Source organism: Mus musculus, chromosome 2 (genome assembly GCF_000001635.26).
Source record: "Mus musculus strain C57BL/6J chromosome 2, GRCm38.p6 C57BL/6J".
In the NCBI taxonomy this organism is placed as follows: Eukaryota; Metazoa; Chordata; class Mammalia; order Rodentia; family Muridae; genus Mus; species Mus musculus.
The window spans coordinates 139,948,626-139,961,868 of NC_000068.7; the positions used below are offsets into that span (position 1 = coordinate 139,948,626).

Here is a 13,243-nt window from a genome sequence, read left to right on the forward strand (position 1 = left end):
TCAGCTGTGCCACAGGAGGGCTGGTTAAATGGCTTATCATAAGCGCCTGCTGACTGCATTATGAACTCCATGTATTGAATCAATTCCTAAAGGCCTTCTGTTGTTACACTGACGCAGAAGTACTAGGAGGAAAACAAAGCATGTTTTCAATATGGTGTTTTCAAAAGTAAGAAAAAAATCTCCTACTCTTTGTGCCATATTGGTTACTGGTTTTACTTTGGGAAGAGTTATTGTTTTAGGATTTTTTTTCCCCCAGGATCTCCTGTAACCCAGACTGGCCTCAAACTCAATATGAAGCTGAACTTGAACCTTGAGCTGCTGATCTTGCTGCATCTGCCTCTCAGTGCTGGGGCAAGTGTGCACTCCCACACCCAGGGGCTGCTGCAGTGAGAGCTGGGGCAAGTATGCACTCCCACACCCAGAGACTGCTGCAGTGAGAGCTGGGGCGAGTGTACACTCCCACACCCAGGGGCTGCTGCAGTGAGAGCTGGAGAGGTCAACTGTGGTTCACATGAATATGGGAGATTTCATTCTGACAGTTTCTGGATTCCTAATCAAAGAAGATGGATAGGGGAAAGCTTCTGTATTTAAATGAAAAGAGAAACAGAATAGCTACTGTAAAACATTTAGGGCTTTAGAATTAAGCTATTCCCAGAGAGTAGAATCAGGAATCAGGACTATAGATGGAAGCTATAATAAATAGATATCTACATCATTAACTGAAGAACTCTGTACCGGATAGAAAGGCTAAATAGAATACCATGGTCCTATATAAGGTAGTGAGTTCTCATAATAGAAACAGATGGTTGCTTCATGGACATTCCAACTTGGTAGAGGATTGGAGCTACTGGGGTCTAAGAACATTAAATAAAAGATCATAGAAAGCCACAAAAATTGACATTTTTATCTGGGTCCTCTGTTCTACAAGTGTGTAGCCAATGACAGCTATAGCTATTAATAACAGGGAAGTATGATGTGCCCAGCAATACAAACTGTAGCATTTCATCTTCCAGAACTTGGGAACTACTAAAGTCTATTAATTATTTTCTCATATACCAGCTATAAACTACAATGATTACATACTAAAGCAAGTATATTCTAATTAAAATTAAATTTTACAATTTGCTTTCTATTAATTATCTACAACAGGTCTGGTAATTTCTACATACAGTGCATTTGAGCACTTACAATACAATGAAATGTGTCTTGTTTCTGCGCATTTTTACTTAGCCGTTGGGAGGACATGCTTTTGTGCGTCACAGTTTTCTTTCTCTTTCATTTAATGCTTTGTATCTCCAGATTCACGACATCTCTCTGATCCAGCAATTTAATACAATTAAGCAACTATGTTTTCCTCTGCAAGCTCTTTGGATCCCTCTATCCCACATATTTTTGTGACATTTTAGCTTTCATAATTGTGTATTTTTAAACAAGGGAGCTGATCAATATATAAATTTCACAGAAGTTCCCTGCATGGTGGCAGAATGGCTTCAAGACTTCAGGAGAGATGTTAGTGTCCTGCTAACATCAGTCCAACCTTAATTCTGCTGCTGTTATTATTTTGCTACCCTAGTCAAACAAAAATTAGAGAAAGTGGGGGAACTACGAAGTAATGGAGGCAACTCTGTTATACTTCCTTCTCTACCAAGACATCCAAACCTGACTTAGAAAGCTTGATTTTCTTACTCTAAACTTAACAAATATACAGTTCCATAATGTGGGACTGAACAAAGGCTTTTATACTGAGTAAAAGTAGATATATATGGAAAATAATCACTCCCCATAAATTGTCTATGTGGTAGGCAAAAAGGAACAGAAAATCAGTTACTGTTGCCATCCACACCCCACTAGTATAAGACTATAAGAAACCTGTCCACATCAAGGGCTAACTGGGGAATATCACTGGGAGCTTTGCAAAGATGTCTCCCACAAATCAGTCTGCTCCAAGCAATCACTAACAACCAAGACCAAAGCAATAATGACATTCACTGTTCTTCAAATGTGAGAGAGGTACAACTTAGTAAGTTTCATTTCAAATGTAAGAGAAGATCTACATGCTGAGTTTTAAATAAAACCCTCACCACCTCTTTAAAAGAGTACAGGAGAGTGTCCTGATTCACAAATATTTACTAAGGTCATAAGAAATGTACAAAATCATATCATAATGCCCTCTGCCCTTAGTCATTATAGTGCCCCAGCTCTCACTGCCAAAGTCACTATTAGGTTCCATTTTCAATACAGAAGATTGAAGGTGGGGAGGGAATATTTAAAAAAGTTCTGCAAGAGAACTAAAACTAAGCAAGTGTCACATCAATTATAGCCTCTTCATCACTAGATACAGGGATGACTGGAAATCTTAACTACTCTGAAATGGCTAAAGTCAGAGGAGAGACACAGAATGCCAAAGTGTCACTGTGACGTCAATGAAAGAACTAAACAGTGTTACTGTAAAACCATGTTCACACTTACAAAGCAATGGCAATGGGCAGGGAGCACTGGCTCCTCCTGAGTGGTATTTACTAAGAAAGACGGAAATCAATACACATTTACTGAATGTCTACTACATACCGCAGGCCAGTGCCACCCAGGCTGCTGGAGGGTGGGAACAAGGATTACTGGTTATAAAAATCAGCAAGAGCCCTGTCACCAAGAGATGGTGCTTTAAAAAAAATAAAATTGAAAAGGAATTTTGTTCTTGATCTACATAAAGAAAATGTTCAAGAACAAGGGTTTCTATTTTTCCTAAGGGAAAAATGTCCCTAGTAGTTTAAAAGTCATGCTTAGAAAAGACCTGGTTTTGTTTTTAGGAGTTTAAGAAACCCACAAATCCTTACCTGCCCAACTCTCCCTGGATGTTTCAAGGCCAAGCCCCCACTGGAGACAGCAGCAGCAACATTCCCTTCGTGATCCACGACCACAGCACCCACCGTGTCCAAAGTGCCTGAGTCATTTTCCTAAGAAACAAAGGGATATGAGTGTTTACCAGGCCTGGTGTGAGACATCAGACATGACCGCACATAGTGCACAGTACTTAGTAGGCCTGGTGCAATCATAACTCAAAAAAATATCTGAACTAATCCTTAAGTGCAACATTTATAACTCATCTCTTTATTATTTTGTAATTTTTCTCTTAATCTCAATAATTAAACAACTAAAAATTTGTGTGTGAAAAGATCTGTGATCTAAATGAGCCAATAAATGCTAACATTCATGTTTTCAAACACAATCCCATGCAGACTTCCAAGAGTGAGGAACCCATTCAGAGGAGAAGAGAATGGCAGTCACCATCCTGGAGTGCAAGATACTGTCACCTTCCCATCAATCCCTTGTCTAAGAGAACCCTTTATGACAGTCTCTTTTCTGCTGTTATTAATATGCTGTTATTAATATGCTGTTATTAATATGCTGTTATTAATATGACAACTGGTGAGAGCAAACTGTGTGTGAATGAATGAAAGAACCAAACACTCCCCAGGTTCACAAGGGTAGCTGCCCCACCACTGTGGCTGGATACAAGAGTACCGAGCAAAACTTATGTGGACTAAGGGTGCCTTCGGTGCACTAAGAGGTAAAGAAACACATAAAGGTATAGAGGTAAACACAAAGGTAAACACACTTTGGCAGACAAGGTTCATGGGGATGAAGTATTACATTTCTAATCTCACATGTAGCCACATTGAAGGAAAGGGAGTCAGTGGAATCAGACTGTCATCCCAGAAGGCTACAGTTCTGCTCACAGGCAGGAGCATAACTTTCAGGAACAGCATCAGGCTCAACCATCCCTGAGCAGGGTCTCTAATCCCTGTGTTATCACTTCACTCCGCATCTACTTATGCTCTGAGTAAATCTGCACTCCCTGTGTGCATAACAATCCCAATGGTGATTAATTACAAAATGTGACACCCCAGTGTCTGAGCAAGTCTTTCTCCTTTTCTTCAGAGCTGGCTTCATGTGACATCAGAGGTTGCCAATGAATAAAGATTTAACAGGAATGACTTTGCTTCTCGGCAGCGTGTATCTTCTTTGCTGGGTAAGGTGAAAATCGATTATAAAAATGCACCAAAAGGCACTTGAAAAACAAGCTCTGATAACATTCCATGGGATTTTCATCAACCCCAAACCAAAAAGGGAGCTTTTAAGGTGAATGTGTCGAATATTATAAATCACTTACAAAAGGGTAACATTACAAGTTTGTCCTCTCAAGCTTTAATGCACAAATCAAAGAGAATCTATTTATGTGAAATTTCCTTGTTTTGTTTGTTTTAACCTAACTGCGATGCTGATGCAGCCTAAGTACTCTACGTGACAGAGTTTTACAGGAGAAGCATGACACACGTAGAATGATACCCAAGTTGACCTGCAGTAACTGTCTTAGCATTAAGGAAACTTTTCTGCCTGGCCAAGCCACCATCGAGAGATCTAACAGCCAATGTCAGTATAGCTGGGTTATACAGATGGATTTACTGTAATGTGGTTTCAAAAATAAAAAATGCAGAAAAGAGGATTCTGTTCTAAATTAAGCTCTATATTCCTAAGACTCTACAACACCTGCAAAAATCAGAAGTACTTCATAAATACTTCAAAACCATTCCACAGCCTTCATATACTACATGGCAAATTTTAAGATAATGAAGTAATATTTAAGGTCTTTTATGAAGTGTAGATAAATTGAATTAAAGACAAATATTGGTATTTTTGGCATAATAATCTCACAGAGCTCATTTGTATGGGAATGAAACCTTGGGTTAAAGCGCACAATCACTGTTACTATACAGACTCACCATTACACTCTTACACCCCATAAATATTTAAAAATGCAGCGACCACAGATACACATGCACCTATTGTCCTTGACTCAAGCAGGATATTTATGTTACTTTTCTGATAAAACTTTTCTGAAAAACAACTAAGTACACTATAGGTTTTGTTGATTTTTTTTTTTAAAGAATAAAAACATGCATATGAATTTGCCAGGAAGCACGCCAGTATTATGGAAAAGATTGAAATCAATTTTCTGACAGTGATTTTAATTTTCTGTGCTCTAAGATGGAGACAGCTGTTACACAGTTATTACAAGAATTAATGGAAGTGGCATCTGTGAACTACTTTAAAACAAAGAAAAGATTTTTCACCAGAAGATTCCAACTTTACCCAGGTTCTCTAATCCTGAAACATCTAAAAGACACCACTAATCTGTTGCTTGTCTCATTACCATTAAAACTGTCTTTCACTTATACAAAATTACTTAAATATCAACCAGCTAGCTGTCAGAGTAAGTCTTAAACCCAAAGGAGGTAAACAAAAGTCCCAAGTGGGGATGTTTCGATCTCACTTAGAAGTGGGAACAACATAGTCATGGGAGGTAGAGGGAGGGACTGACCTGGATGGGAGAAGGGAGGGCAAAGGAAAAAGGGGGGAAGAATCAGGCATGGGGAGAGACAGGAGAGAGTCCCAGAGGGCCAAGAGAATAATGGAAATATGCAGCTGACAGGGGTGGGAGGATTCTCTAGGAAGTCCCAGAGACCCAGAACAAGGGAGGCCCCTGGGAGTCCATGCAGTTGACCTTAGCTGAAGTGCCCAACACTGTGGATTTGGAATCTGAAGAGACCACCTTCAGTAGCCAGACGGGACCCCTAGTGGAGGGATAGGGACACCAACCCACCTACAAAACTTTTGACCCAAAATTGGACCTGTCTGAAAGAAATGGAAGGACAAAGATGAAGCAGAGACTGAAGGAATGGCTGATCAGTGACCAGCCCATTTTGAGACCTATGGGCAGGCACCAATCCCTCACACTATTAGTGATGCTATGTCGTGCTTGCAGACAGCTTAGCATAGCTGCCCTCTGAGAAGCTCTACTAAGCAACTGACTGAGGCAGATGCAGATACCCACAGCTAAACATTGGATGGAGGCCAGTGACCCCTATGGAAGAGTTAGAGAAAGGATTGAAGGCCCTCAAGCAGATGGCAACCCCACAGGAATACCAATGGTGTCAACTAACCTCGACCCCTGGGAGTTCCCAGGGACTGAGCCACAAACCGAAGAGCATCCTGAGGCTGGTCTGGGGCTCCTGGCACATATGTAGCAAAGGACTGCCTTATCTGGCCTCAGTGGGAGAGGATGCACCTAATCCTGCAGGGACTTGATGCACCAGGGTGGGAGGATACATGGGCGAGGGCAGCAGCTCTCTGAGAGTTGAAAAGGATTGGGGATGGGAGGAAGAACTTGGTGAAGGGGACTTGGAGGAGAGACAGCATTTCAGATGTAATTAACTAATTAAGAAATAAATCTTAACTAATTAAATGTATCTGGAAGTCAGTATGCGATGGGATTATCCTAATAGTAAAGATCAAGGTGATAGTCAATCAAGGCAACAACTAGACTACATGAAACCCTCTTAATGATAGACCTAAGAGCAGCAACAGAGCTGGGAAATATTCCTCTTGCAGAAAGAAAAGTCTCTGTGCCCTACAAGACAATGCCATCATGAGGCTTCTTTATTAGATTTACTTACGTGTCTGAGCATTTTGCCTGCACGCATGTATGTGTACCATGTGTGCCTGGTTCTCAGAGTTCAGAAGGCTCTGGATAGCTTGGAATTGGAGTTACAAGTGGTTATAAGCTAACATGAGAATACGGGAACCAAACTTGGGTCCTCCGAAAGAGTAAAAATGCCCTCACCTGCAGGACCCTCACCACCATTAGCTGCACCTTCTTTGAGTATCTGGGGGGAAATGGAAAGATGGCTCTGGCCAAAGGAGACCTAAGTCTCATTCAATGTTTGTCTCCAGCAAGCATGCCTCTAGCAGTGACCACTGCAGAGTAGAGTCCTGTAAGTTCATGTGAGCAAAGACTTAATTATCTACCTTCGCATATGGAGACTAGACAAAACCAAAGAAAACTGTGGGCAGAGGAATATTCATTCATTCCCCCCCCCCTTTTCTCTGCAAAAGCCTTCCTCTGAGCTAGATATAGCTCTTTGGAACAGTACATAATCACCATGCTCAAGGTATTAGGTTTGATTCCAAACATGGGGGGGGTGGGGGGAGACAGAGAGACAGAGAGAGAGAGAGAGAGAGAGAGAGAGAGAGAGAGAGAGAGAGAGAAGAAAACCATCTTCTGCTGCCAAAAACTATAAATAAGTCGGAGGCAAGGCCTCGAGTGCTACGTAGTCCCTTCTTCCCTTTCCTGAGGTGGATTACATTTCCCTACAGGACCATGTAAACTCATATAAACACTTAGGACTCGAATCAAAGGCTTTATAGTATATAAAAACTATTTATTTCCTAAATTATTCAACAAATATTGAAAATTTTCAATTGAAAATATATTAGATTATGTGTGCTTTTAGGGAGACTCCATATTACATGGATTGTAATGGTAATTACAAATTCATAGCACAGGGAAGCTCCATAAGAGTATCCTGAGAATTACAAACTCTTCAAAGTGCAGAGGAGAATATTTTACAGAAGGTGGAATCTCTGTACAACATCCTAGGATTGGAAAATAAGAACTAGGTAAGAAGTTACTAACTAACTGCTGAGAGCTGCTAGGAGAGAGGCTGAAATCAGTTCTCTACAGAGATGTGGTCCCTGGGAGGTCCAGCATGCTCCAATGGGTGGCCCTACACACATACGCATAGGGGCAGCACAAACTGGACTCAGTGGGTTATAGACAGACAAATGCATGGCAGACACAACAGACATGCAGAGACTTTAGGTTGAGGAGGCAGATCCACAGTTATGTGCAGGACTAGGGGCTGGGAAGTGAATGTGATCAAAATATGTTGTTTGTATGTATGAAATTATCAAAAGATAAACAATATATTTTAAAAAGTAAAAGTGAACTCCATTTAAAATTTTATATGTTTGTATGTATTTTAGGAAGTGTAGATAGTTGTAGATTTCCTCGTGACATTCTTGAAAGGTTTCTGGTGCAATTTATCACTATGGATTCCCTCCTATCCCTTCCCCTTCTAAAAAACATCCATTTAACCCTTCATGGTCACTGTAACCCTTGATACCTCTACATTCTATCTGTTCTTTCTTGAAAGCCCTCGCTCCCATGACCCTTTACTAACCTTCCTGACCTCCATGGGAATTCCAGACAGAATACATATATCTGAAGATTCAAAGCTACCATCCACCAATGAGAAATCAATGCAAAATCTGTCTTTCTGGGTCTGGGCTACCTCACAGAGAATAATGGTTTTCATATCCATCTATTTACCTGGGAATTTCATAGAATAATTTATTCCACTGTGTCAATGAATGGCAATTTTACTCTCCATCCATCAGTTGATAGACATCTATATTGTTTCTATTCCTCAGTTACTGTGAATAGAATAGTAATGAACATGAAGAATGAATGGATGGGGTAAGGATCTCCCTACTAGACACTACAGGCTAACAAATAAAAAGCATACAACCAGGAATGGGTTAGCTTTTTTGAAACTGTTTAAACTATTTTGAAACTGTCCCACAGACCACGAAACACTATAGGCTATTGCCAATGGTAGTGGTTATCTTCAGACTCTATTTGCTGAAGAGACTACATATTTGAGTCATAGACTATGGAGAAATAAGCCTGGTATTGACCAGGAAACTCATCACTGTCAACTCGCTTTCACAGTGCTGCATGGTGTTTGTGGCACTATCAGAGAAGGAAGGTAAGCATCAATCTTACCCAACTGTGAACCCTGAAAGCTACAATAACAACTGGCCTGGCAAGATACGTCAGCAGGTACAATAGTGGCACGGATGCCATGAAAGTAACCAACCACCTTCTCCTTGAAGGTCTGCTCCACAAGTTGAAACCGATGCCTGGTACCACTATCAGAGCTGAGATTACAGGGTTAGATGGGTCATAGGCCCTAGAGGAGAACCTACCAGTATTATTTGGCTAAATTAACTGACTCCTAATTGCTCATCTATATATCCATAGATTAGTAAATCTTATTATAAACTTCTGTTTGCAGTAGACGGTCAACATAGAAACCCATGACATCAAGATGCAGAAAATGAGAGACTATGAAATGCTCAGAATTAAATGAGACATATGTAACAATCCTCCAACCAAGACTTGGGAGTCACTTGCTAAGAGCAGGCAGAAAGACTGTAAGAGCCAGAGGTAGTGGATTACTACAAGGAAATAGTGTTTTCTGAACACAACAGGGCAGTTGCACAACTGGACCTACAGCCACTGGAATAGCATGCACATGACCTGAAAAAGCTCAGGCCAGGCAGAATCCCATAAAGAAGGAAGGTGGTCATGAAGTCCCCACTCGTCACTGAGGAGCTACTTCCAATCCATAGCTTCTGGGGGGAAGTAGATTTTCTTTAAGGATATAGCTCCTAATAAGTGAACCACATCTCAGTGGATGCCACATAACCAAGACTAAACGGGTGGCATAAATTGAGATTGATAGCAAACCAAACCAAACAAACAAACAAAACCCACAATGCTGGGTGAGAAGGAGAAAGTAGTTGGTAAGAAGTAGAGAAAATGGTAAATATGATAAAAAATAAAATGTCTGCATTGTCAAAGAACTAATAAAATGTCTAAAAATTGAATAGTAAAAAAAGGCAATGGTCTTAAATCTTGGTGTTTTAAAACACAACAACAACAACAACTTTCAAGCCAGATGATAGTAACACATGCCTTTAACCCCAGCATTATGTGAGTTCAAGGCCAGCCTGGTCAACAGAGCAAGTTCCATAACAGCCAAGGCTACAGAGAGAAACTGTCTGGAAAACAAAGCAATCTTTCAAATAATGACTCCTATGGGCTTTTGTTCTCTGTAAAATAAAGCAATGTGCGAGCCAGTGTGGAAGCAAAGGAAAATCCTTAGGACCCCTTCTCTCCTGCCAGTGTGTAGAGTCGGAATTAAACTCAAGTCTTCAGGCTGATCCACAAGCAGCTTTTTCTCTCACCAGAAGTTAATTAATGCAACTTTAAATCACCTTTATTATTATTCATATGTTATTTAGCAATATTTAACATATATGCATAGTAAGCCATTGATTGGTAAGCATTAGACCTAAGATATTGAGAGTTGAAGCATTATCTATAACATTTTAATGTGATAATTTTTTCAAGCTCTTGAGGATAGTAGAAACTAGATCATAAATTACACTTATCATACCAAAACATTTAGAAAACAAAACTGAAGGGCTTTAAGCATTGGTGCCAAGCTGAATATGGTAGCACCTGTAATCACAGTCCTCAATAAGTAAGGAAGGCAGACTGCAGTTTGAACACTGCCTGGCTGCATAGCAAGACTATGTCTTACAGAAACAAAGAAATTAGTTTAAACAATTAATAATAAACACATCCAATTTGACTTCTCACTTGTGTAGAATAAGTGCTACTCACACTTCTAATTCTAAATCAAATCCTATATGGGCTTGATTCAGCAGCTAAACCCCTAAGTATTTATCGCAAAGAACTCAAAGCAGTGTCACAGAAGACTTGCCAAGGAAAGTCAGACTGTTCATATTTGCAAGAACCAAGAGCTGGAAACTACTCAAATGTCTATCAACAGAATAATATGTAGACAAATTATGATGCCATCAATAGCAGAGGACTGCTCAGCAAGGAAATGGAACTAAATAGCACACTTAACAATATGTTTCAGACAAATACAGAGTAAAAGAAGAAGCATACAACACAGCAATGATGTTTCCATTTGTATCAAGTTTTGGAACAGGTTAAAACACAAGCAAAGCAGTTGAGAAGTGCCTCAAGTCAAAGGGTTATTATCTAAGAATCATGGGGAAATGTTATTAAGTAATGGAAATATTATTTATGGGCTAAAACATTATACACATGTCAAAATTCATTGAATTTTAGATGTACTATCTTAAAAATTAATAAGAATTTTCAACTTTTTCTATTTCTATGTGTTTAAGACACAATAACACTCTTTTTGTCTTTTTTTTTAATTAGGTATTTTCTTCATTTACATTTCAAGTCCCCCATACCCTCCCCCCACCGACTCCCCTACCTACCCACTCTGACTTCTTGGCCCTGACGTTCCCCTGTATTGAGGCATATAAAGTTTGCACAATCAATGGGCCTCTCTCTTTCCACTGATGGCCGACTAGGCCATCTTCTGATATATATGCAGCTAGAGACACGAGCTCCGGGGGGTGGGGGGTGTACTGGTTAGTTCATATTGTTGTTCCACCTATAGGGTTGCAGACCCCTTTAGCTCCTTGGGTACTTTCTCTAGGTCCTCCATTGGGGGCCCTGTGATCCATCCAATAGCTGACTGTGAGCATCCACTTCTGTGTTTGCTAGGCCCCAGCACAGCCTCACAATAGACAGCTATATCTGGGTCCTTGAAAGTGGGGAAAAGCCTCGAAGATATGGGCACAGGGGAAAAATTCCTGAATAGAACAGCAATGGCTTTTGCTGTAAGATCGAGAATCAACAAATGGGACCTCATAAAATTGCAAAGCTTCTGTAAGGCAAAAGACACCATCAATGAGACAAAAAGACCACCAACAGATTGGGAAAGGATCTTTACCTATCCTAAATCAGATGGGGGACAATGAGACAAAAAGGCCACCAACAGATTGGGAAAGGATCTTTACCTATCCTAAATCAGATAGGGGACAATGAGACAAAAAGGCCACCAACAGATTGGGAAAGGATCTTTACCTATCCTAAATCAGATAGGGGACTAATATCCAATATATATAAAGAACTCAAGAAGGTGGACTCCAGAAAATCAAATAACCCCATTAAAAAATGGGGCTCAGAGCTAAACAAAGAATTCTCAACTGAGGAATACCGAATGGCTGAAAAGCACCTGAAAAATGTTCAGCATCCTTAATTATCAGGGAAATGCAAATCAAAGCAATCCTGAGATTCCATCTCACACCAGTCAGAATGGCTAAGATGAAAAATTCAGGTGACAGCAGATGCTGGCGAGGATGTGGAGAAAGAGGAACACTCCTCCATTGTTGGTGGGATTGCAAGCTTGTACAACCACTCTGGAAATCAGACTGGCGGTACCTCAGAAAATTGGACATAGTACTACTGGAGGATCCCGCAATACCTCTCCTGGGCATATATCCAGAAGATATTGCAACCGGTAAGAAGGACACATGTTCCATTATGCTCATAGCAGCCTTATTTATAATAGCCAGAAGCTGGAAAGAACCCAGGTGTCCCTCAACAGAGGAATGGATACAGAAAATGTGGTACATTTACACAATGGAGTACTACTCAGCTATTAAAAAGAATGAATTTATGAAATTCCTAGGCAAATGGATCAACCTGGAGGGCATCATCCTGAGTGAGGTAACCCAATCACAAAAGAACTCACATGATATATACTCACTGATAAGTGGATATTAGCCCAGAAACTTAGCATACCCAAGATATAAGATACAATTTGCTAAACGCATGAAACTCAAGAAGAACAAAGACCAAAGTGTGGACACTTTGCCCCTTCTTAGAGTTGGGAACAAAACACCCATGGAAGGAGTTACAGAGACAAAGTTTGGAGCTGAGACGAAAGGATGGACCATCTAGAGACTGCCATACCCAGGGATCCATCCCATAATCAGCCTCCAAACGCTGACACCATTGCATACACAATAACACATTTTATAACAATTGTAAGCAAAAAAAAAAGGAAAGCTACCATGGAAATTTCTTAAAAATATAGGAGATACAGATAAAACAGTGTCTAATCTCAAACTCAGAACAACAGATATTATATATATATAACATGTTTTCTTTTATTTATATAACATATAAAAATAATTATATATAACATATATAATTATATATTTGTATATAATATATTATATTTATATATAATATATTATATATATATAATATATTTATATATAACATAAAGGGGGTAATTAGAGAGAAAATGAATCAAATGTTCCAAAATTGACGATGGAACAAAGAATCCAGCATTTTGGGAGCGTGCGAAAGGGAGCCAGGAATGAGGATAGGGAGGAAGGGTCCACTTATAATGAAATGACAAATTCCCAAAAGCTGATTTGCCAGGAGATTGTGGTTGGCATGGTATCTTCCGCCCAAAAGGATACAAGTCTAAATAGAAAACCAATAAAACTATGTTTTGAAAACAAAATTTAATAAATATACTTGTGAAAACCTAAGATCTTCCTTTAAAGAAACCCAGAGGGGCCATTTTCTATAAAACTACAGTCTGTCTTGATTGCTCATGCACTCTGCTTACCACACACTCATGAATGT

General features: G+C 39.8%; 1 protein-coding gene across 25 annotated transcripts in view; it reads right to left on the reverse strand.

The window, feature by feature from the left end:
* The window catches only part of Tasp1 (taspase, threonine aspartase 1), a 233,369-nt gene that overhangs the window by 115,147 nt on the left and 104,979 nt on the right, over positions 1–13,243 (reverse strand). For all 25 annotated transcript variants that reach the window (NR_110352.1, NR_110351.1, NR_110350.1 and 22 more), the window contains one exon: positions 2,835–2,954. Coding sequence is in view for 17 of the 25 variants with exons in the window: in NM_001159641.2 (NP_001153113.1) it covers positions 2,835–2,954 (120 nt within the window). In the remaining 8 variants the exon portion in view is untranslated. The remainder of the gene's footprint in view (positions 1–2,834; positions 2,955–13,243) is intronic.